The sequence below is a fragment of the Dermacentor andersoni genome, chromosome 1 (genome assembly GCF_023375885.2).
Source record: "Dermacentor andersoni chromosome 1, qqDerAnde1_hic_scaffold, whole genome shotgun sequence".
Classification (NCBI taxonomy): domain Eukaryota; kingdom Metazoa; phylum Arthropoda; class Arachnida; order Ixodida; family Ixodidae; genus Dermacentor; species Dermacentor andersoni.
In genome coordinates this window covers 90983357-91007696 of record NC_092814.1, presented here as the reverse complement: position 1 = coordinate 91007696, position 24340 = coordinate 90983357, and the positions used below count along the sequence as shown (strand labels likewise).

Here is a 24340-nt window from a genome sequence, read left to right as displayed (position 1 = left end):
ACGAAATTGATCCATTTTAGTTTGCCCAAGTAAAACTGCACAAGGCTCGGTTAACCTTTGATACATGACTTGAGTATCCAATACAGTTAACTTACGTCTGAAAACCGCAACACTATACGAAGATTTGCTCGTAGCATAAAGCAAAATAAGAGGGAACAAAAAAAAAAAGTAAAAGAAAGCAAGACAGAATTAGAAGTTTTCTTTCAGTTAACTGTGCTTGAGTATGAGACGTAACACCGCTGTGCAGCCACTTTCGCTCGCTGTAACTTCAAGTAAATCGCACCCAAACGCGACACGAGGGAAGGTTCTGCGAGAGCACGGACAAAAGAAGGTGTGAAAAGCGCGGACGTCTCTCACTCAAGCGCGCAAGTCGGGCGTACCTGGCGCACTTCAAGAACTCGATGTGCTGGAGCATGTTCAGAGGCAGCACGATGGCGACAGCTGTGATGGTGATGGTGAACTCGCGGGCCATGTACCACGTGTGGCAGAAGTCTGGTCCGTGAAGCGAGGCGAATACTGGACGAAGGAGGCGTGTATTGGGTTGGGAATGAAAATGCACCGTCAAGCACCACTTCACGCCGCAGGGGTGTGTTTGGCTTGAGGCCACTTCCGGCCTTCACCTCCCCACGCCAAGTTCACTCCGACCAAAGAGACGCCGATAGAGGGGATTTAATAAAGTCTGCGGTCGGGCTTGTTGGTAGTCGATCATACGTTAAAAAAAACACACACACACATTGAGGGGCGGGAGGGGGGAGGCAGCGTACAAAACAATACAAAGACAAACGCACAGACTACATACACACAGGGTGTTTTTTTTTTGCTATAGATTCTTTCTTTCAAAAGGGCTATGAGCATAGCAAACGTGGTGTTCATGTAAATGACTTCTTAAAGCCGAAGCTGACATGTCTTGCCGCGAACAACGTAAGTTTCAGAAAACCGATGCAAAAAAATTTTGTTCGTTAACATTTTTATTTTAGCCTGGAGGGGGGTGGTTGTTTATGTGGAAAATTTAGACACAGACAGATTTGAATGAACAACTTTTTTTCGAAATCTTGAAAATTGCACCGAACTCGAGATATTTGTTGAATCTACGTAATCTACGCTCAATCTACGTTATTACAGGGTGATCATTTTTAAGTTTTATGGAATTTTCAGAACTCGCCTGTGGCAGATAGGATTACATAGATAGGATCCTTGAGCGGCATTATTGGAAGAGGCAGACATTATATGCACGAGAAATCTAAACACATATTGAACTAATTAACAAACATCCACTAATTAACTTCATAATAAATTATTTAAGGAACAGATTGCAATTTACGAATTGTAGCCGGTGAGCTGGCAAGACGTACCCACTTGAAATAAATTTTCAGGACAAGTTTCAAAATATTTATTCCCAAAGTGTGGAACGAAATATATATGCGTTTCAGTTCCTTTTGTGCTTCAACGAATAGAAGAGCGTTTCGTTAAAAAAAAGTAGGTGGGACAACAGTGCATTTTTACGGTAAGTAAGATGGCGCATATCTCCAAACTGGCGTCGCAAGTGTATGCGCCTTGCAAACTCACCGGATAGAATTCGTAAATTGTAATATGTGCCCTAAAGCAATTAGTTCAAAATATAATTAGTGGGCTTTTGTTAATTAGATGAATATGTGTATCAATTTCTTGTGCATGTAATTTCCGCCTCTCTGAATAAGCCAGCTCAAGGACTAGAATTACGTTGTCTGCAACAGGCCCTTTGTAAAATTTCCGTAAATCTTAAAAAACGATCACCCTGTATAATAGATAGTCCAAAGCTCGCGGAAGAGATATATATTTGCTTGACTTGTTCAGCAATTAAAATAGCCAAATAGTTTTGTGTGTGTCCAGGACATCACCCGTACCCGCCCACCCCGGCATGGTAAATAATGGAACGCCTTCACAGGACATCTGTCGACAAATTGCTGTAGCGTGCCATACAGAAAGACAAAAACAGATACTTACTGCGGTCGTACTGATCACCAATGACTATCAGGTACGTGACACAGACGCCATAGCAGGTCAACAGGACGGACACTGCCGATGCGTAGCGCCATTTCACTCCACACATAGAGAGCAGTACGTTGTGGTAAGTGCGGTCGTTGTTTACATCGGCACAAAATGCCAAGGTCAGAATAGTACCTCCGAGGGCAACCACCAGGATCTAGAAAAACGAGGGCAAATCTTAATGTTCTTGGCAATCTCGGGACAGAATCCTACTTCGGACAGCAGCGCGCAGTGGCAACCCGGTGTGCGCATTCACGGTGCATGGAACATGGATGCACATTAAGGAAGTCTAGTAGCTCGAAAGAATCTATAGCGTATTGACAAGTGCGCAGTGCATGTAACTGGCCAAAAGATAATCCTGTATGCGCTTTGTCCTAGACGCTCCTTCTAAAATGACGAAGGCGCACATTTAATGGTGTCCTTGGGAAATGAAAAACCAAACAGCAATATGTCATGAGTACTAGGAATGGTGCGTCGAAATACATGTAATTAGATTTTTATTGACGCAAGGTCATCTATATGGCCAAAGAGCGCCAGTACATATCTCATGATACTGCAGAATTGTAGGTTTAATGATTTAAATTAAAGACTGTACAGAGGCATACGCATAAAGTGGATCTATACATTTTAGTGTACTGATACTAAAATAATTACTGTAATGAATACAGGACTTTAAATGCATTGGCTACAACAGCACATGCAAAATCATTATGGAAAGTCCCGAATCCATCACTGGACAATTCTTGTCTATGCAAGAAGTGCGAGGGCTCGGACATATACCGTGTCCGTAAAGTCATGGTGCATTTTTGACCGGTCACAGGCAAGAAACAAAACAAGATAGAAACGGGAAATCTTCACCAAATAAAAGGATAGCTCTCCAAGTTTTTGCAGAATGATGCACGAGGGTGTGCACACACAGGTGATGACGCAGCACCACGAACTTCGGAGCAGTGAATCAGCCCACGCCAGTCGAGATGTGGATGGTACAGAGGGAAGTTCAGTATGTTCTGTGGCTCGCTAAATTCGAATCCATGACCAAAGTGCAAAGTGAATAACTTGGAGTTTCCCTTTTATTTGGTGAAGATTTCGCATTTCAATCTTGTTTCGTTGATCTCCTGTGACCGGTCAAAAGTGCACCATGACTTTACGGAAACACTACTTTTGTGCATCAGATTGTACCTCACCTTTGATGTAGAATCTAACGGTTAGGACGGAAGGAAGCAATTTCTAAAAAAATGCTAATTTCTGCAAGATAATTAAGCACTCGCTTAAAGTTAAAAAGTGGATTTCCTGATAAGAATAACGAGGGATGGGGAATTAGATGGTGTGAGTGAAGTTCCCTGAAATGAGCCACTCGCTCTCGGTGAAATCCAGGACATCCAATGAAGACATGCAGAATAGTTGAGGTCTCTTCGCAGTGTGTGCACGTCAGTGGATCAGTTGAAATCAAGAGGCAGTTATGTGTACCATAAGTGTGTCCTATTCTAAACCGTGCCAGGGTGACTTCGGAAAGTCTATGGAGCTTCAGTGGGAAAGATTTGGTTAATTGCGGTTTCAGTAGATAGTTGGCTTTCAATTTCCTTGTTCCATTCAGGTTGCCAGTCCTTACGTAACGCTTTACGTACAACTGGTTTCATGTCTACATCAGGTGCCCAGCTTACGTAAATTCTGTTCCGATGAGCGGCTTCCCCAGCAGCCATTTCATTGCCTGCAATCCCAGGGTGGCCTGGCACCCAGCGCACATCAAAAGCAAGGTGCAGTTTATATGCTGCATGAATGTGTTTAAGGAGCTTGTTGAAAACAGGATTTGGGCTAGCCTTGTCACTGGACAGGGCTGTGACAACGCTTAAAGAATCAGTGTATACTATAGACATTTATTGTATCTTGTACTGCACAATGTGCGCAACAGTGATCATAATACCGTAAGCTTCGGCTGTAAAAAGCCTGCTATGGTTATGCAAGGTTTTAGAGTTGCAGAAGTTTAGGCTATGGGCTGCCCATGATGCCGAAGCTGCAGACTTTGAAGCATCAGTGGAAAAAGCGATAGATCTATACTTCTCTTCAAGGGTCCAGAAATGTTGCTGGATTAGGGGACTTGGACAACTTTTCTTTTTAAGCTCCTTAAAGGACAAGTGACAAGCTACTGGACGTTGCTGCCACGGCGGGATGAATTCAGCGCCGTCACTTTCTTGCAGATCTCTGAAAACTATTCCAACATTTTCCGCACCAAATTTTACTGCTAACGGGAATGGCGGGGCGTGTGAAGGCCGGTTTTCTTACAAGTGATTTGTGGACAGATCATTTATAAGTGATTTGCATGGACGTTGTTGTAGGGACACGGTCCTTAATGCATAAGTGACTCCAAGATATGTTCGCTTATAATCCAGTGGCCACTGATCCGACAATGCATAAAGGCTTTGTACAGGGCTGGTACGAAAGGCACCAAGTGCGAGGTGAATACCTACACAACTTCAACTGTTTTATATGCTGGATGAAGGTTAGCTTAGCATCGAAAATTACACTTAATTTTTTTTCTTTCGTAATGATCAGGCTCTTCCCATTCATCGCAATGCAAGGGTCCGGACATACCCCTCTTCACCTGAAAGACATCACACAAGTAATCTTTTCTGCACTGAATCAGAACCCGTTTTCGTCTGCCTATTAGGCGAGCCGATTAACACTTAACTGCATCTGTCGTTCACATATGGGCAGGGTGCAATATTTGAAGCTGATTTGAATGTCGTCCGCATAGACAGAATAATCTTTAATTCAAATTCAGTTCTATTTTATTTCTTTAGGAGGAGGAGACAAAACAAAAAGCTGTGAACATATCTTGACGTATGTCCTGCACCCCATGGCAATACAGCAGGAGCAGAAGTACATTCATTGTATACATTACATAAAGACAATAGAATTGATCATACAAATGAATACATAAATGTGAAAAGAAGATGCGCACTTATTATGTTCATTTTCAAAGCATTTTAGGTAGAAATTTAGCAGTTTATTTTTACAATATATCAACGGATAACAACTTAGGAAAATATAGAAGAATAAACAACAACAAGCGTAAGTTACAGGTATATTCCTAATACAAGAAAACTTCTGTTGAATGTGCATTTTAATAAAGTTCCTGCATGACAGTTAATATCAAAGTTATCTTCATTTAACATATTCAGCAAGGATGGTAAGGTGTAGCGCATACGGATTGCTTATCGTAATTTGTTTGTGGTATTGGAACCATAAATTTTGCTTTGTACCTCGTTGGTCTTGCGCGCGCACTTTCCGGCAATCCAGACAGTGGAATAGTTACGTTGTAATTATCTTTTAAGAATTATTTATACTTAAGAGCAATCTATAGTTGTATAATGAAAAAAGGGCAAAATATCGTACCTTATAAATATGCTGGCACTGAGGGAGAAATATGGCACATTCACGATGCAAGGAACAGCCTTTCTTTTGCGCGTTGTCCTTTTAGTTGACGTACCCTGTAAGTAGCGCCGTCTTTCTTTCTCTCCTGTCTGTCACTTAGAATCTTTCTTTTCCTGTTTTTTTAGCGCTACAATATCATGTCGTTCAGCAAACACCAACTCGCCCAAGAAAAAGTTTTTGTCCTATTATGCACTTTGCTCACATCCGTGCCCGAGTTTATCGAGGAACGTAACATGTCCAGCTTTCTCTCTTGGCTATTCGGTGGATACGCCGGACGTTTGCTTTGCACCGTTCAAAATTTATTAGATTTTCTGCTGTTAGGTTGAGAGAAAAAAATGCTCTATGTTTTGTTCTGGCGTCTCTTTGCAAGTTCACAGTCTTTGTTCCACCAATGTCTTGGATTAGCTTTATTAGTATAGAGCAGAGGTTGTGCTCAGTGATATATCTGGTCATCTCCTCTACACTCAAGTTGGCCAGATTTTCCAGGCGCAGTGCACATAGCTTTTTTAAATTTCGACCAGTTCGCACTATGAAACCTCAATTTTTTGTTGCAAACTGTTCTATCGTGCCATTCTCATTGTTCAACGAGCAATGGAAAATGATCGCTCCCACGCGGATTGCTAATAACTCTCCATTCTTGGTATGGAAGAAGTGATGCTGACCCTATGGCTAAATCTATACATGAATATGTGTTGTGTGTAGCACTGTAAAAAGTGAGCTCGGCCTTGCGAAACAGACAGGCTTCAGCTGACAGAAGGGACTTTTTTATTGACCAACCTCTCGCACCACATTTTGAGTCGCCCCAGAACGTGCGGTGAGCATTAAAATATCCGATTATTATATAGGGCTCAGGAAGCTGATCAATCAGCTTTTCAAACTCTGCTGAGTTAAAGCGTCCATCAGGTGATGGACGCTTCAGTTGATTGGACAATATAGTCTGAACAGCCACTGCCTAGAATGAACTATGGAGCAACACATGCTGGCATGCAACTGACTTTTGGGCTATAATTACCACACCGCCTGAAGAAGTGTTACCGTTATTTCGGTCTTTACGAAGAACTATGTATTGTCTTAAAATTTTCTTGTGTGTTGACATTAAATGTGTTTCTTGAACACAGAACTGCCTTGGCTGATATTCATTTAGCAGATATTTGACATTATCTAGAATGTGAAATAGGCCCCTGGCATTCCACTGAATTATTTGTGTAGCCATATTGAAAGAAAAAAGTTGCGTTGTCTATGTTAAAGAGCACGTGCGAACGATAGCTAAATGTACATGTATACAAGAGCGGTAACCATTTAGGTTACCTGTCCCTTTTTCGGCGCAGTTACAAGAAGTTTGTCCTTCTTGGCGCGCTCTAGGGAGCACGGATCTTTTGGCGTCGATGACGCTGGGGTTCTCGGTTAGACCTCTATCGCCTTCTCCGAGGCGCTGGATGATTAAGAGCCAAGCGCCGAGAGGCACGTCTCGGACCATGGAGTTCGGTTTAGCTTCGGGTCCTGTGGCACTGCGGTCTCCAGGTCCATCTTCGATGATGGTGGAGCAGCACTGGCTGCTGCCACCAAAGGGGCGGATGGAGATGCTACAGGACTACCGTGCGTGAACCCTGGAAGTCCCTGGAAGTCCCTGAAACCTGTGCGGTGCTGCCCCCTGCCGCGCTGCACTGGCATAGCTTATTCGAAATAAGTGGCCTAGTCTTTTCCTTGATTCATAGAAAGATTTTTTTCCTTTACGTTGATTGCACTGACTTCTTTTTCTGTCTTCCAGCAAAGGCAGCTCCATGAGTAAGCTGGATGGTCTCCCTTGCAATGACGTATTGTGCAGGAGCATTGCAATTGTCAGAAGGATGATCGTTGGCACTATACTTCGCGCATGTTTCTTTGCCTCTACACGATTGTGGTGCATGCCCGATCCTCTGGCACTTGAAGCACCGCCTCGGATTTTGTGTCTATGTTCTGACGTTGATTTTCACACATCCTGGGTCAAGTAAACTTGGCGCAGCACTGGTACCAAATGTGCGTATCACGCGTTCTTTAGGGATCTGTTCGTCATTTCGCAGGAGTGTTTTTTTTTAACCTTAATTGCGTTTTGCTCTTGGAATCCTTCAAGAAGCTCTTTTTCACTAAGGCTACAAAAATCGTCTGATATTAATCCCCTGTCTGGGAGAGCGATGTGCAGAGTGTTGCGTTCTCCAGGGTAGCGTATCCCACCGCTTAACGTTACACCCATAATTCTTCTTTCCATAGCTTGTTGCGTTGTCCTCAACTTAAGTAGAGCCATTTTCGTAAGCCTCCAGGTTTCTGCCTCGTACGTGGGTACTGGTAAGACAGAGCTGTTATACACTTTTCTCGTAACAATTTTCTTTAAATGGCGGCGTAGGCGGCTGGTCATAATTGACATGTGTGCTTCGATATCTATGAGGGCTGTGACGGGTGTGCCATCAACTTGGACGCCAAAAAAAGTTACGTTTTGTAAACAGCGGCAAAGGAGGATTTTGCGGCGAATCCGACATTTCAGCACCAGCTCGAGGTGCCGCATTGCCTAGTTTTCCTGCTGGGACGGTCCTGGGTAGGTCGGCGACGGCGAGCAGTGAAGCTGGGGCGGGTGTGACTGGCGACGTTGAGGCGAGGGCGAGCAAGCATAACGGCGAGTCGAGGTATGGCGTCGGAAGCGTCGTAGAAGCAACGGGGTGAAGAACTTCGGGGCGAACTTGAATTCCAGAAGGCGTTTCGAGGCGGGGACGGTCAACGGCTGCGGCAGTGACGGGAAACGTGATCGATTCGGCCGCAGCAGCAACGGATCGGCCTGTCGTCAGGTGTAGGTCAGTCCGGTGGATTCCGGGCAATGTAGGGATGACGGGCACTCTAAGGTGGACTGCGATAGGACCGAGGCATAGGAGCAGGGCCGGTGTCAGAACGACTCAAGGAGCAGGCACTGGGAAGACCCATATTAGCGATTTCCTGGCGAACCACGGACTGGATCAGCGATATCGTCTCAGCAGTGTTGCTTTAAGACGTCTGTTGAGGCGAGGCAGAAAACGCTGCTTCGAGTTCGCGGCGTACAATTCGGGTCAAGTTTTCGCTTGGTAGTGGCGAGCTAGATTGGTCGATGAGGTCAGGATGAGGTCGCTGCAGTATTTGGAAGCCGTGTAAAATGGTTGTATATACGGCGACTCTTAGGCTGCTCGAAACGGCGGCATTCCTTCATGATGGCGTCGACAGTCGACAAGTTTCTGAAGACCAGAAGGTTGAATGCGTCGTCCGCAATGCCTCCATGTCCATGTCCATGTGTCCAACCTTGTCCACCTCCGGCATGGACGTGTCGACTTATGACAGAGGGCTAGGACATCCTGAATGCAGGAGACATACGACTCGGTAGCAGTTTGGGCACGCGTGGCAAGTGGTTGCTTGGCCGCTAGTTGCCGACCGGTCGGATTACCAAAAATGTCGGACAGCTTTTCTTTGAACAAGTCCCAGCTGGTTAGCTCTTCCTCGTGTGTGTAAAACCACGTTCGCGGTGTTCCATCGAGGTAGAACACGACCTTGGCCAGCATTATGGTCGGATCCCATCTGCTCATCTTGATGACGCGGTCATACATCTTCAACCATTCTTCTACGTCAATACCATCGTGGCCGGTGAACTTGTCGAGGTCTTGCGGCTGAGGTAGAGCAACGTACTGGGTATGTGTAGTTGGCACTGCTGCTGCAGATGCGGTGCCTTCCACTAGAAGCAAGTTCTCAGGCTGGGTGAGACGTCCGCTGCGGAGCTCCGTGGCGAAGACGCTTACTCCGAACCTCCACCAAAATGTCACAGGTATAAAACTATTTACATGGTGTATTTACAAGGTGTATATAAACAGCAGCCGGGAATCCCGAGAGGCTGTTGCCACTTCGTCGTCTTCACCGTCGACGACCTTGTTCTCTTTTCCCACCGTAATAATATTATCACATGTCTACGATATGACTAAATATTACACAAAAGTGAATAAAGCTCAATAAAAAACATGCTTTTTGTGCTTTTGTAAAGACATTAACGATTTTACAACACTTAACGAGTCGGTGAACATTATTTACTTCTCTAGTTTTGATTTCTTTATGTGTTTCACCGCAGACAATACTGCATAGGCTTCTGTAGTATAGATACTTGTTTGGGGGAGCAATACGTCTGATTCGGAGAAAAAGGGACCAACAACCGCGTAAGATACGCCAGCATGTTACTTTTACGCACCGGTGTAGAATTCAGAGAAAGAGTACTTCGATTGAAGTTTAAAGAAATGCATTCGCATTTCGAGCTCTGGAGAGTGCTTTGTAACTTCTACAAAATATATATCACATTCTGTCACCTACCGCTCGCAAGGCGGTAACAGCTTTGTTTGAGGCATTAAGAGATGTTCGAGGAGTGGGATATCCATTCCTTCGCTAAATTCTCTCACACGCAGTAAGAAAGACTGTCTCACAGAAGGTCGATTGTGAAAAAAAGTGTAGCACACGTCAATTCATTAACTGTAGTATGACAAGGATGTTCACAGTTTCAGTGAGCTTTGAGAAGATATGTGAAGCTAATGTATGTTCTGTGCAGAGGGAGTGACCACCCATTCGATTCTACGTATAGGCTTTCAATAGGGCTTGTTCTGAAGGTGCCAGTGGCCAGGCGGATACGTAGATGCATGGTGGACGGGATCCAGCATCTTTAACGTGCTTGGCGCGGCAGAGAGATATGTCATGGCACCATAATCCACTCGTGATCAAATGAGGCTCCTCTCAAGGTTCATTGAACACTTTCGGTCATTACGCCATGTTGCGTAAGGTCAAATTTTCAGCAGCTGTATTGTTTTTAAACATTTTGACTTGAGATACCTTATGTGTGGAACGAAAGTCAGTTTCACATCAAGTATAAGGCCTAAAAACTTGTGGTCTTTGTTCACAGGTATTTGCCGTCCACACAGTTCTACACTAGGATCGGGAACCAGGCCTCTCTTTCTTGTAAAAAGAACACAAGAACATTGATGAGGGTTAACCTTAAATTCGTTTTCGTCTGCCCACTTAGACACCTTGTCCAAGCCCTGCTACATTTGTCTCTCACACACTGCAAGGTCACAGGATTTGAATCCTATGTGTACGTTGTCTACGTAGGCGGAATAAAACATAGCTTGGTTATGAAGCACGGAGCCTGTTCACCTAAACTATAAAGAGCGTGCAGTTGAGCATGCCTTCCTGAAGTATACCAGTTTCTTGTATAAATGGACGCAACAACACATTGACGATTTTGACGCGGAAGGTACGATTAGGCAAATAGTTTTCTATTATATGTTTAGCATGTTTCCACGGATGCCCATTCCCCACAAGTCTCACAATATTCTGTAACGCCACATTGTGTCACACGCCTTCTCATAATCGAGAAATATCGATCAGAAAAGCTGCTTATGTACAAACGCATCACGAATATTTCCCTCAATAAGCACAAGATGAACAGGTATGAACTGCCCTTTTCCGAAGCCACACTGATAGGGATCAAGCATTTTGTTAAATTCAAGGAAATATGCAAGTAGACGAATAATATTTTTACTTCAAAAAGCTAACGAAGGCAACCTAATTTGTGAGGACTATCGGGCGGTAACCTGCCGCCGAGGAAGGGTCTTCCATCATCATCATCATAATCATCATTATTATCATCGTCGTCGTAGTCGTCATCAGCATCACCAGCAGCAGCAGCAGCAGCAGCAGCAGCAGCCTGGTTACGCCTACTGCAGGGCAACGGCCTCTCCCATACTTCTCCAACTTCCCCGGTCATGTGCTAATTGTGGCCATGTTGTCCCTGCAAACTTCTTAATCTCATCCGCCCACCTAACTTTCTGCCGCCCCCTGCTACGCTTCCCTTCCCTTGGAATCCAGTCCGTAACCCTTAATAACCATCGGTTATCTTCCCTCCTCATGACATGTCCGGCCCATGCCCATTTCTTTTTCTTAATTTCAACTAAGATGTCATTAACTCGCGTTTGTTCCGTCACCCAATCTGCTCTTTTCTTATCCCTTAACGTTACACCCATCATTCTTCTTTCCGTAGCTCGTTGCGTCGTCCTCAATTTAAGTAGAGCCCTTTTCGTAAGCCTCCATGCAGGTTTCTGTCCCGTACGTGAGTACTGGTAAGACACAGCTGTTATACACTTTTCTCTTGAGGGATAATGGCAACCTGCTGTTGATGATCTGAGAATGCCTGCCAAACGCACCCCAGCCCATTCTTATTCTTCTGATTATTTCAGTCTCATGATCCGGATCCACCGTCACTACCCGCCCTAAGTAAGTGTATTCCCTTACCACTTCCAGTGCCTCGCTACCTATCGTAAACTGCTGTTCTCTTCCGAGACTGTTAAACATTACTTTAGTTTTCTGCAGATTAATTTTTAGACCCGCCCTTCTGCTTGGCCTGTCCAGGTCACTGAGCATGCATTGCAATTGGTCCCCTGAGTTATTAAGCAAGGCAATATCCTCAGCGAATCGCAAGTTACTAAGGTATTCTCCATTAACTCTTATCCCCAATTCTTCCCAATCCAGGTTTCTGAATACCTCCTGTAAACACGCTGTGAATAGCATTGGAGATATCGTATCTCCCTGCCGCCTTTCTTTATTGGGCTTTTGTTGCTTTCTTTATGGAGGACTACGGTGGCTGTGGAGCCGTGTGGTCGCTGTGAAGGGTCTTTACCTTGCCTCAAAACTGGAACAACAATAGCTTCCTTCCTCGAAGATGGTAGGTATCCGGCCGCCCAAATAGAGCTGAAAAGTGCCAGAGGTGTCGTCTGTGTGTCGGAGCGTATAGGTACTTAATCGTGCAATACATGATCCTGTCAGCTCCCGGTGCAGCGCTCCTACATACGCTCAAGGCAGCTCTCAGCTCGGCAGTTCAGCTCAGCTCATGCTCAGGCAGCACAGCTCGGCACGGCTGTACGGTTCGTTCGGTCGACATTTACGTGAAGGGAGGCTAAAACTGTGCGAAAAAACGAGGACAGCGAAAGAAACGCACAACACACCACGAGCGCAGACTGCCAACTGTTTATTCTTGAAAATCAGAGCTTAGGCTTATTTAAGCAGGATTCCCGGCACATGACCACATCGCCACTCACACTTGTGCAGATAACACAAGCGAATTCTGCAGACTAACTGTAACACTGTTTGTACCGGATAAACACGAGGAAAAAAGAACCAACCAGTCCGTTGTACGCACAAACATTGAGTGGTCAAAAAATGACGACGGCACATGTCATAACAGTAACCGAAGTGTAAGCGACAAGTGAGGGAATGAAAAAAATATAAGCGCTCACCAGCTGCACGATCGTGGCCGTGAAGATGCCTCCTGCGATATTGTAGACTGCTGGGAAATGCAGGAGTCCGGCACCGAGGGCGGTGGTCGCCATCACCAAGGCTACCGAGTAGGTTGTCATCTGGCCGACGCCTAAGGGATAGGGAAACATTAGAACAGGAATGACATGGGAGTGGAGCTTGCGCCGCGTATATTACGGGATCGACCGCATCAGGTGTCTTTTAATCCCCACAAGTTCGTGATATTTTCCATTCCAAGGCATTGGTTTTGAAAAGGCAGATGTACAAAACACAAAAGGAGCGAAAAATAAGTTCCTCTCGTGTCCCTGTTTTGTACTCCCGCCTATTGAAACAACGGATTCCTACCAAACTTGCTCAGCTTTCGGTCGTTGGCTTGCGCTGTCGCATTAAACAAATATCATGCAGATCTCACGCACTGCGCGATTCGGCATTAGCGAACCTGAAGACGAAATGGTGCAACTCGACAAGAAACGCGCAGCGGACTACTGCGGAAAAAAGAAAAATACTTCGAAACCACAAAGTTTCTTCCGTATATACATTTGTGAACAGGATTGGGCTCGCGGCGTGGGGGAATACGCACGCTATGTGTAGATGTGCGCAAACTTCTACGGCGCCGCTTTAAAAGAAGGGGGGGGGGGGGGCGAGTGTAGATTACGAAAGGCAAGTGAAAAAACTGGACATGTAGTAACTTAGGGTACTCCTTCTCAAAGCGCATCTTCGTTGAGAAGTGCAGCGTGATCTGCGTGTTCGCCTCTCGAGGAGCTTAGTCCACAGGAGACGCGGCGTTGCTCACCTCATGCGCTCTCTTCAACCAAGGTATTTTTGAAGCGCTGCAGAGCACAACACCCATCCTATCTTGGTAAGGCCGTCCAAAGCCTCTGTGCATCCATTTCTGCGGAGTTACCAAGATTTGTGTCACATTTCCCTCTCTAAAGTCTTACAACAGCCAAAAAAAAGGAGGGGGGTGGTGGAAATAATATATAGAGACCAGGAAAAGTACACCCTTAAAAGAGTTGGCACCCTTTGTGGCTTATCTTGTCCCACAACGATAATCGTGATCTATCTTTCCCGTATTTCCTTTCTTTAAAGCTGCGCGCCCGATACTTCCAGGTCACGAACGGCATGCGCGTTATCAGCATGATTTAGCATTCTCGACAGGCAAGCAGTGAGCGGAGAGTTTCCAAGCAAGGAAACGCAAGCAAGGCAGATGTCTATTATCGTTGTGGGACAAGATAAGCCCCAAAGGGTGCAAAGTATTTAAATAGTGTATACACTTAGGCAAAGGTACACCCTTTGGGGTGTATCTTTGCCACACAACGATAATCGTCATCTGCCTTGCTTGCGTTTCCTTTCTTGAAAACGCCGCGCCCGCTACTTTCCTGTCGGGAATGCTATGTCATGCTGATAACGCGCATGCCGTTCGTTACTGGGAAGTATATACCGGGCTCGCCGAGTTAAAGAAAGGAAATGCGGACAAGACAGATGACGATTATCGTTGTGTGGCAAAAGGGTGTAATTTTGCTTAAGAGTGTAGGCACGTCTTGTCTTTGTCTTGTCATCATTGTCCCCGTCTGTTTTCCTTTGTGCTGCAAATCATGAAAATGTTCCAACTCGCCCAGTACTTCATTCTTACGCTAACCACTTCCTAAAAAAAAAAATTCTGCATTCCGACCCGTCAATATGCCGAAAATGCACGTTGTGTTACGGTAGGCATACAGGTTGTTTCACGTAACTCGCACCAAAGATTAAAAAAAAGGGGTTAGCCGTAGCTGAATGAAACCAACCACATATGGTTTGCCGTCATGTGGCCCTCCTTAGAGTATCTTTAATTCGGCTTAATTAGTTCAACTAAGGTCAATTATGCAAAATTGTGTAATAATCACTCATTGCTGGCCTCGGAGGCACTGCCGATAAGCTAGGACGACTGTATAAAAGCTTTGCAAAGAGGGGCTCTGTCATCAGCGAAAGGAAAAAAAAAAAAATGAAGACGTGCGGTGACGGGTTCACTCGCCATTGGACCACGTGTGCGCGTGACTTGGTCGATTCAGCGGTGGCCCTGTGCCGTCGATTGGACCACGTGTGGCGAGCCCGCGGCGAAATGCTTCGTGGCGGTACGCCGCGCCTATGCAGCAGCAGACGGAACACCGCAGGCCGAGGTGTCGGACGCCGGCGTTCGCTCCGAGCAGGTGCGACGCCTGCTCGGGTGGCAGCTCACGGACGGCCGAGTTCCCTTGAGCCTTGATCGCCGGCGTTCGACATTTCGGCCTGCGGTGTTCCGTCTGGTACTGCGTAAGCGCGTGACCCGCGCCACCATGCATTTCGCTACGAGCTTGCCGCACCTAAACTAAAATGCCTTTAACTCCTTCACAATACTCCCATTGTACCTCCCAGTCAAATGGGGGTGAAGTGGGCGTATTACGGTACCCCCGTTGTGTGCCCAATTAATGCCCACGTCAATGGGAGTTTTATCGTACGCCCTTTCAATGGGAGCAAAAAGATGTACAAAAGGGAATGCGCTAGAGGACAAGCAAAAAACGCCCATCTGGGTGTTCTTTTGTTTACAGTGTAGGGCCAAGTGCGTTTGGATGCGTTGTAGAGGCTATCCAGAAACGACCGATGCAATTTTTTGTGGCAACGTACATGTTGCGTGGTGATATTTTTCGGCGTTGTAAGAGAGCCGGCGAAATATGAAATAAGACCACGTCACTGCGCTCATGCGCTATCGTATTGCAGCGCTCTCAACCGTGATTCGAGCGAAAGAACCATGCGCGCGGACCGTGGCCAGTGAGCGGCCGTCGCTCTAGGCATCGGCTTCACAGTGCGTCAGCATCTTTGGCGGTGGCACACGGAAAGGAGGCGCAGTCATCCCTGATATAAGCGATAAGCTCGGCGCACGGTTGAGAGCGCTGCAATACGATAGTGCACGAGTGCAGTCACGTGGCTTTATTTGATATTTCGGAGGCTTTCTTTAAACGCCGAAAAAAAAAAATAGCCACGCAGCATGTACGTTGCCACAAAGAATTGCATCGGTCGTTTCTGAACCCCGTCTACAACGTAACGAAACTTACTTGGCCCTAAAGTGAATATTCAAAATTTTGACTAATTGATCTCAGTTAACTAATAAAGCGGAACATAAGAATATTTGAGGAGCGCCACATGACGGTAAACCGTGAGTCGTTGGTTTCACCCAACTGCGTTTAACAACTTTCTTTATTTCCTTGGTTGAAGTTACGTGAAACACCCTGTATATCACGTCCATTATGCCTGCAGCAGTTTCTCACGTCACATCGATTTCTGCAGGTTGCGTTAAAATTGCGGCGTGATTCGCGATTTCAGTACGTTCCAGACGTGCTCAGGCCGTGGGTGAACTGCTTGTGCGTTACACAGGGCGATGGAGCTTCTGGTGTTATATCTTAAACGACACATAGCTTAATAGGGCCAATTAATTTTCATTATAATTGCATGGTTTCTTCCGTAATAATTAAGTGCTTGTATGTGTCGCGTCATATATCCTAAATATCTGCAGAGCACACGAGTAAAGGGCATCAAACAGGGACCTTTGTATACTTACACATAATCGCTGGCGACTCTGTTTCACCGAACAGTTAATCGCCTCGTCTATACATTTTCCGGCCAACTACCCTGGCGCAGCCTTCAGCAGGCCACGCGATCTGCCTTAATCAAACGTCTTATAGTTTCGCAAGATTGCATGATGATGATAGACGGCAGAAGCGGTATAATAATGTAGTGTGAGTATAACAGTTGGTCGATTGACTGAGACTAAGCTGCGAGGACGGAGCATCCTAATTATCAAGCATGTGCTCAGCACGTGTCACGTAATGTGATCAAGGAAAGCGTATGTAGGGAGCGGACATATTGCTGATCGCAACGGTGATAGCACAGCTGCGCTGTTCTTTTATTGCATTCGTACATGGCTGCGCTGTTCCGTGAGCTCGTAAGATATTGGATTGGATTTGAGCATTAAGATAGCCATCCATTCCTGCATTGTCTGATATGTCCGATTGTTGCGCAGGGCACGTAAAGCGATATCGTCGAACAATTACAATGTTTTATTTTTTTTTTTTTGGAAGGACAGCGAGTGACACTTTTCTCAAAACAGCCCGCCTGCACACACGCGGGGAACCAGTGGTGCAACGGCTCGCATACCGAACAGGCACAGGTACCACTTATGTGCAAAATAAACTCTACGATGGCATTGCTAAATGTAAGATAACGAAACACACATAAATGGAGCTCCGTCTCCCTCTGTACGTGTATCGCGCTCTTACATTTAGCAATGCAATACCAACACGCCCAAGCACCCAGTGTTGTGAACTGCGATGTCGGCCGCATGGTTTTAAAGCGACATTCCGGCGGCTTTTACACTACTTGAATTTAGCCGCAGCAAATAAAATTTTCAGGATATAAATTTGGTTCTCTCGCTTCAAAAAAAAAAAAAAGTTCATAGTTCCCATTTGCGCGTTGATGCACACGTAGACGCCTAAAATGGCCCTAATCAATTTGTTTAGCTGACTATACTTTGCTACGGTACCAATGGCATAAGGCGCATATTCTTTCTGGAAAATGAGATATTTTTTTTTTTTAAGTGTTAGATTCCATAACGTCTCGAAGAAGTTGTGCACAGAGCAAAAGAAATGCGCTCTATCTGCCATGGCTTCTTCCTGCAGGCTCCGGGCCACCCGGCCAACTGTTGAGATGACGTCGTAACCATCGCCGGCAGGCAGCATGATCATGGTGCCACAGCATATTTCATGACAGTTATCGCGCTAGATGCATTTCTTTTCCACTACCTCAGTACCGTCGGTTGCGCAACGTCGCAGTCATGCACGGTACTCATTTTTTCATTGTGATTCCTTAAGCCGCATTGTTTATGATTCCTTAAGCTGCATTGCTTACGTTATTACTTGACGGACGTCAATTCACATACGAACTTTGGCTTGCAGCCCGTCCAGACAAAACCTATCAGCCCTTTCTCGCAGCATGCTGCTCTGCATGAATGTGAAAACGAGAACCATTTCTAAACCTAAGGTGATCTTTAAAGTTATGATACTACGTAGCACCTGAATTGGATGATAGGCTTTTTTTCGCCACAATATATCACTCATCAGTGAGCTCATGTGATCTGCGTTCTTCTGGCGATCATCAATCGCTTCACTGGGGTGCAACATATCTCACGTAGCGTAATTGCCCCCATTCGTACAGTTTACAGGAAGAAAGAGTCAAGCATTTGATTTGTTGGTCACCCACGCTCCTGGCAGCCAGTTGTACACCCTTGTTGTTGCTGTTGTGCCCTTCACTACTACTAACACCATGATGTTTGTGCTGATGTGCCTATGTGCTCCTGTGGATATCTGAGGGATCCGAGCTACCATAACTGTTATTAGCAAGACGGATACTTGAACTGGAAATGCGGGATAACAAGGGAAAGGGACGCCTCTGTCCGCTACCAACGTTTTGACAAGGCGACCCATCTTCTTCAAGGGCGTTGACGAAGGCAAGCGTTCTCGTGAACACGTTGGCGCCGTATTGACGCGTCCCATTCCATTGTCCTTCCATATCATTGAGGTATAGAGTGCAATTTTGGAGCGGATTACAGCCAATCGGAATTTAAACACTTGTATGAACACTCAGAAAGTTGCTTTAGTTCAAGTAATTACCCATTTATAATTGACCAATCAAACGGCTCGATTCGAAACAGCTACGTTCAACTGTACTTGGCTGCGAGCGTTGGAATCGCGATGGAAAATGATGGAAGCAGTTTCTAGGGCTGAAGCACATGACATTTTCGAGCGAGCTCGAAGCACGCTGCGTGCATCACGAGGGGAAACGTGCTGTTCCTACCTTCGCTGGCCTCCGAAGGCGGCGCTACCTCGGCGATTTCCTTCGCTGCTGTCGGGTCACTCATTTTCTAGTCCCGCCGTATACGCGGTTCGGGCTGGTGTCGTTCAGGTGCACTGCCCGCACTTCGAGGCGGACTCGAACACTGTCGGTGTCGGAGAGCTGTGCCGTGAAAGGCGCCGCCGGGCCTGGGGAATCTGCCAGACGGTGCACACGCTTCCCTCGAGAAATCTGCGTCATCTTGAGAACGTTCGCACGTGCGCCCAGCTCCTAATACGGTGGTCCTCATGGCATCGACGCCGTTTCCGCTATACGAGCGGACGCCGGTGGCAGGCGCAGCTGGTTGCACGTGTGTGCAGTATCTATAGCTGCCTCGTGTCGGTGCGCAAGCTCGTGACGGCAAGCTAGGTTTAATGCCCGCCTAGCACGGCCAATCAGACAACCCAGTATTGAAAAAGTTGGAAGCCTGCAAGTTGGGCTTGTTTGATTACGGTCATGGTTGCGGAAGCGAAAAAAAAAAAAAAAAGAAACCGGCCCAAGAACAAAAAAGAAAGAAAGAAAAATAAAAAGGCTCGACACGAGCGCTGCGTCGTGCACGGTGTGCCTTCTTTCGCACTTGCGCTGGTTTTTGTGCATGTCCGCCGCTGCGAAGGTTAGCAGCCTCCAAGAGCGCTGCCGCTTGGAAGATCAAGTGGTGAATTCAGGCGCACGCGAGAACGCAGCGGAACAAAGCACCTTCGAACCAGCTCCTGCGAAAGATAGGCGTCATTCTATATCTCACCAACGTGTGTATAAATAAACAACGTACTGCCGTCACCTTTCTGTATTCGTTTTTCTTTCTTTTTTTTTTTGCTAGAAGCCGATGCTCTTTGCGGTTCCTTTCTGCAATACTATAATGATACGTGAATAAATTTGCTGAGAGGCCTAGAATATAAATCACGATCTCTCGAGCTCTATATACAGTTTTCCTTCTCTGGTGTGATGTCGCAGCAATGTACTATTTATTTATTTATTTATTTATTTATTTATTTATTTATTTATTTATTTGAAGTACCTTACAGGCCCGTAGGGCATTGTGTAAGGGGAGGGGGCAAAAAATCCCAACAGTGCTTACGCAACCAGATGAAAAAGAAGAAAGTACAATACATGGTAAATCAAATTTGTGCACATAATAGCAGTAAAGAAGAGGGGACTATAAGCAATGCGGAAATAACGACAAGAAATATGGTATAGTTTAAAAGCACACGATAACATAAAAAGTGCATGGCGCATGAATAAGGGGAAACGAAATGGTTAACTTCAAAATATGAACTGAAACATGAATGAACATGAGCTGAAACATGAATATTAAACATGCTAAACGATGGTGGAATGTGATATGGGTGGGTTTTAGGAAACGACCATTTTTTTTTTTTTCGTGAAGATCGGATGTCAATTCAAGTTGCTGCAGGCGAACGAATAGAGTGCAGCACCTCGACGATAGAGCCGTAAACCGCACTCAGCAACTCCGCTTTCCAGTGCAGTGTAGCTTGGGTCTGGTATTTGCCCTCCTCGGTGGCATCCGGCTATTCCCATGCATTACGCGGTGGCTGTTCCCACCTAGACGGCAAGTTGCTTTTTTTCTTCCGCTTTCATTTGTGTTCACTACTTGAATAGGAATACGAAGGTAAACATAGGTTTACTCTTTATTTGTATAGCAGCGTAACGAAGACAAGGTAGAACACGAAGAAAGGAACTTCGTAACGATCAGGTTTGTTGGTGATTTATTAGTAGTTACTGATAGGTCGGTTTGTAAACGCAGTGTGATTGGTGTTCTATGAAAGTGGCATCGGTCCAAGTTTCGCTCGTTAATTGTCGGCTAATGCGAGTTGTAGCTTTGGGGGTGTTAAGTTTATAATTATGAAAGAACACGGGTGTTGGGCATATCCTGCTAGCCGCTGCTAAAATCGTGCTCCCGTCGCACAAAAACTGTCACGAATGAGTTCATCGTAATCGCGTCTTCGCTCAGCACTATTCAAACCACGTGAGCACACTTTACAGGAAAATTTAACCCACGAAGTTGAAAGGCTGAGATCAGCGGGTTACAACTATTCCCAAATGTGCAGTTGCCAATAAATTAGTAATGTGGGTCAATCGCTTGCTTCGCTGAACAAGACTACGCTTTCCTATGTTCGTAAAAAGCCTGTCACTATTCCATACATTCAACCGCCTATGTCACAGTATTAAAAAAAATATATCGCATCAAGGGACAAATAAATGTAGCCTCGTCAGTTCCTAATAGTCAAGAGTGTGTCGGAACTGTATAAAGATATCAGATATAGCGTTGCGGAAGCTAACCGGGATGGATGCAATATGAAACACGAATATCAGTTCTCTTCGTGCCGGGAAGGTGACGACACCGTAATGAATACGACAGAATGACCACGACTGAACGACCATGACGGCACGACGACGGCTGTGCGACGATGACGCAAGGACGTCGATGGCAGAATAACGGCGGCATGATCGCAATGATGACAGCACGATTACGGCTGCGCGATGACGTCGGTATGATGGCGGCGAAATGACAACGAAGGGACGAGAAGAATATAAAGACGGCGAAACGATGATAACGGCTGGGCAACAAAGGAGCGATCGCAACCTAATAAAGGCGATGAAATGACAGAGCTGAAAGGAACACGACGGCATGTTTGTGTTAGAGCTCACGTCCGCGCTTACGCACGACACCTGCCACCTCAGGCCGCTGTCGGTCTGCACTAGATCCGGTGCCGGCTTGCGCTATGCCCGGCACCGGACAATCGTGCAAGAAAGCTCCTTCTGTATATCCACAAATATATATGCCAAGATACCGACAGATGCAGCAGCACCCAGCAGCCACGCCAAACGAGGGAAAGTAGGCAAACAATCTTCAATCGAAATAATTATCAACACTCATTTAAGTACAAAACGATCGAAAGAGTCGCTCAATGTTTCAATAATGGAAGTGCCGTCAGCGCGGTTAAAAGTGAGAAATGAGGTGAAAGATATGTTTGGTTTAGGTACAGAAAGGGAAACAAACTGAAACCGCTTTATGGTTAGCAATACGTTCAGCGATTGAAACGCGATACTCGGGGCGCGTGGCTGCCGACGCTTTTTGCGCCCCGCTGAGCGCTGTGGACATCGAGCTGATTAATTGTGGTATATACGATGAAGGCGAGAGCCCTCGCGACACATTGTGACTTCATTTGGTCCCCCAGCGATCGTCCAGCGCAATAAGCACCCGCCGCCATGCCGTCCAAGTATCGCGTTTCAATCGCCGAACACTGTACCTCAAAAATCGCCATTTACGAAGCGTGGGCTGAGACAAAATAGATCTAGAAATGCCTGACCGCGGGTTGGCTTCTGTACTACATGCTTAAGACCGCTAGACTTTGAAAGCCCAAGAAGCTCCCTCGATATGCGAACGTCATGATGACCAGTCGAAGCTCGTGGTGGCCACGAGATATATACTTGAGGCATTAAAATCTCCCCGTGAGCGGTAGCTCTGAAGAGGCCCGCGCCCAAGAACGTATTCAGACTATATACGAGCTGAAGGGCCGAACCTGAAGGACGGTAAAAGACACTGATTTTGATACATTTCTCTTCAAGGATAAACCTTGCACCAAGCACAGTTCAGCTGGTGCTTGTATCGCAAGATAACTAAAGTAAGACTCTATGAAAACATCTACACCACCCCCGCGGCAGTGTTTACTGTCAAATCTGACCACGTTAAACTCAGGGGGTGTTATTTCCGCATCTTGTATATAATCGTCTACGCATGTCTCGGTCAGGCCTATCATAAAGAATATCTTTTTTAGCTACGCTAAATTGCAAAAAAAAAAAGAAAAAAATTGCCTGTGCCAGGTAGTACAATTATAACCCTTGAGCTAAATTACTCGATGAGGCGGCATCTGCATTACTTACACGAGATACCAAAATACTTAATTATATAGTTACCATAATTACAATAATTAACTGTTTTATTATTTACTTTATGGCACATATTTCAATCTACGAAGTGTAGCTAGTGACACACATCACAGTGATCACAAGGCACATACACTTTAAGCAATTTCTGAGGATGGCACCGGTTTCGAGATATTCGGCATCAAACTTACGGTAAAAACGCACCGTTCCACTTACGCACTCATTGAGAAAGCGCTGTTTTATGCACTGAAGGACAAAAGTAACTGGAACGTCAATTCATTCCGTCGGACAACTTGAAAATTAATATATTGAAAGTGGTGTAGTCCTGAGAATTCGTTCCAAGAAGATACACCTTGCGAACTCACCAGCTACCATTCATGCATCGTAAATTAATTCATTTAAAAGTTAATTAGCGTAATTATGCGGAACATTCAATTGCGCATTTTGATTTTTCGTAGTAGTAACGGCCGCTTCCTCGAGTAATTTAGCTTAAGGGTGTTAAGAACGGCCAGCTGCAGTGCAAGTTTTGCCAACCAGTTGCGACTGTGGAGGCAACATTCCGGGAGCGTCGCCGCACACCTCTAGCCACGGCGTGATTAAGTCGACCGTGTGTGAACAACAATACGTGCGTCCTCGACTCTCCGTTGCTGGAGCCGAGTTTGACGAAGTCGCCATTGTAACTAAACGGGCTCGGCGGACCAACTATTGTTACTGAGCCGCGGGAACGTCTACTGACACCCCTTCCCACGCGCCGACCAAGACGCCAAACAATGGGCGGCCGGCGGGCGCGCTGCAGTTCGGGGAATAAATGCCCCTACGGTGCCTGGTCAACTCGCCATAGTGCTTGGACGGCCGTTTTCCGTCACCTGGGTATCGGGAGAGGACCGAGTGTTTAAAAACCGCTGTTGTGCGGCTGCTCAGGACACTCTCTCTCAAGCAGTCATGTTAGACTGATGTACTTTTTCAAACAGTCATGTTAGACTGATATAAATACTGTAAATAAACCCATATTCCTCGTTCTCGATGAGAAGCAGTCCTTCCCTTCATCAAGGTCCTCAGCGTGGATAAGTTGGACGACGGCATGGGCCAGCTACCTTCTAATTCATGCCCGACTCCAATCTTGACAACAGATCACGAGCGACGGGATTGAACCCCCAGTCATAACAAGGGTTAGAATTGTGATATCTGCCACTGGCAATTTTTCAAAATTTGGTGCAGCTAAAGAAAATACACTTTGTATATGAGGGAAGTGATACGAAGTGAGCGCGAAGTTAATAAGCTTGTTCAGCAAGCTTCTTACGATAATTTCGGGAAACTGCAGATTAATATGTTAGGGGACCCAGGTTTCATCTGGCGTTTCGAGTCGGACATCAAGCGGAAACGCCTAATGCGCGCCCGGATGATTTGACAAGCTTGGTAGTAGACTGATCCCAGTTGTAACGCACATGATCAGTAAGCGCATGGTGAAAGCTTATCCGTACAGAAGAACCACAAGTGCGAAATGACATGGTTGCAGTCCCATATATCTGAGTATATCTGAGAACCACATAAACAAGTTTGAGAACAGGGCTTCGCTTCCTCATGAGTGACCAGATGTTCAGAAACTCGAATGCTGTTTTAGGCGCCTACAGCAGGCGCTACAGCTGTCACTTAAGGCATATATATGCACTAAATACTGAAGGCATGTATATGATCAATAAATAAGAACTTACATTGCGCATCTGAAGATGAAATATGATTTTCT

General features: G+C 45.8%; 1 protein-coding gene across 2 annotated transcripts in view; it reads right to left on the bottom strand.

Annotated features, from left to right (window-relative positions):
- LOC126544372 (sodium-coupled neutral amino acid transporter 7-like) overlaps positions 1-20601 on the bottom strand; it is a 46749-nt gene extending 26148 nt beyond the window's left edge. Inside the window, exons 1-5 of one of the 2 annotated variants that reach the window (XM_055061765.2) lie at positions 18655-20601; positions 13586-13684; positions 12774-12904; positions 1984-2182; positions 381-516 (exon numbers count right to left, since the gene is read on the bottom strand). In XM_055061765.2, the coding sequence (XP_054917740.1) occupies positions 381-516; positions 1984-2182; positions 12774-12893 (455 nt within the window). In that variant the 5' untranslated portion in view covers positions 12894-12904; positions 13586-13684; positions 18655-20601. The remainder of the gene's footprint in view (positions 1-380; positions 517-1983; positions 2183-12773; positions 12905-13585; positions 13685-18654) is intronic. The other variant, XM_050191679.3, reaches the window with a different exon arrangement.
- Between the last annotated feature and the right edge of the window lie 3739 nt (positions 20602-24340).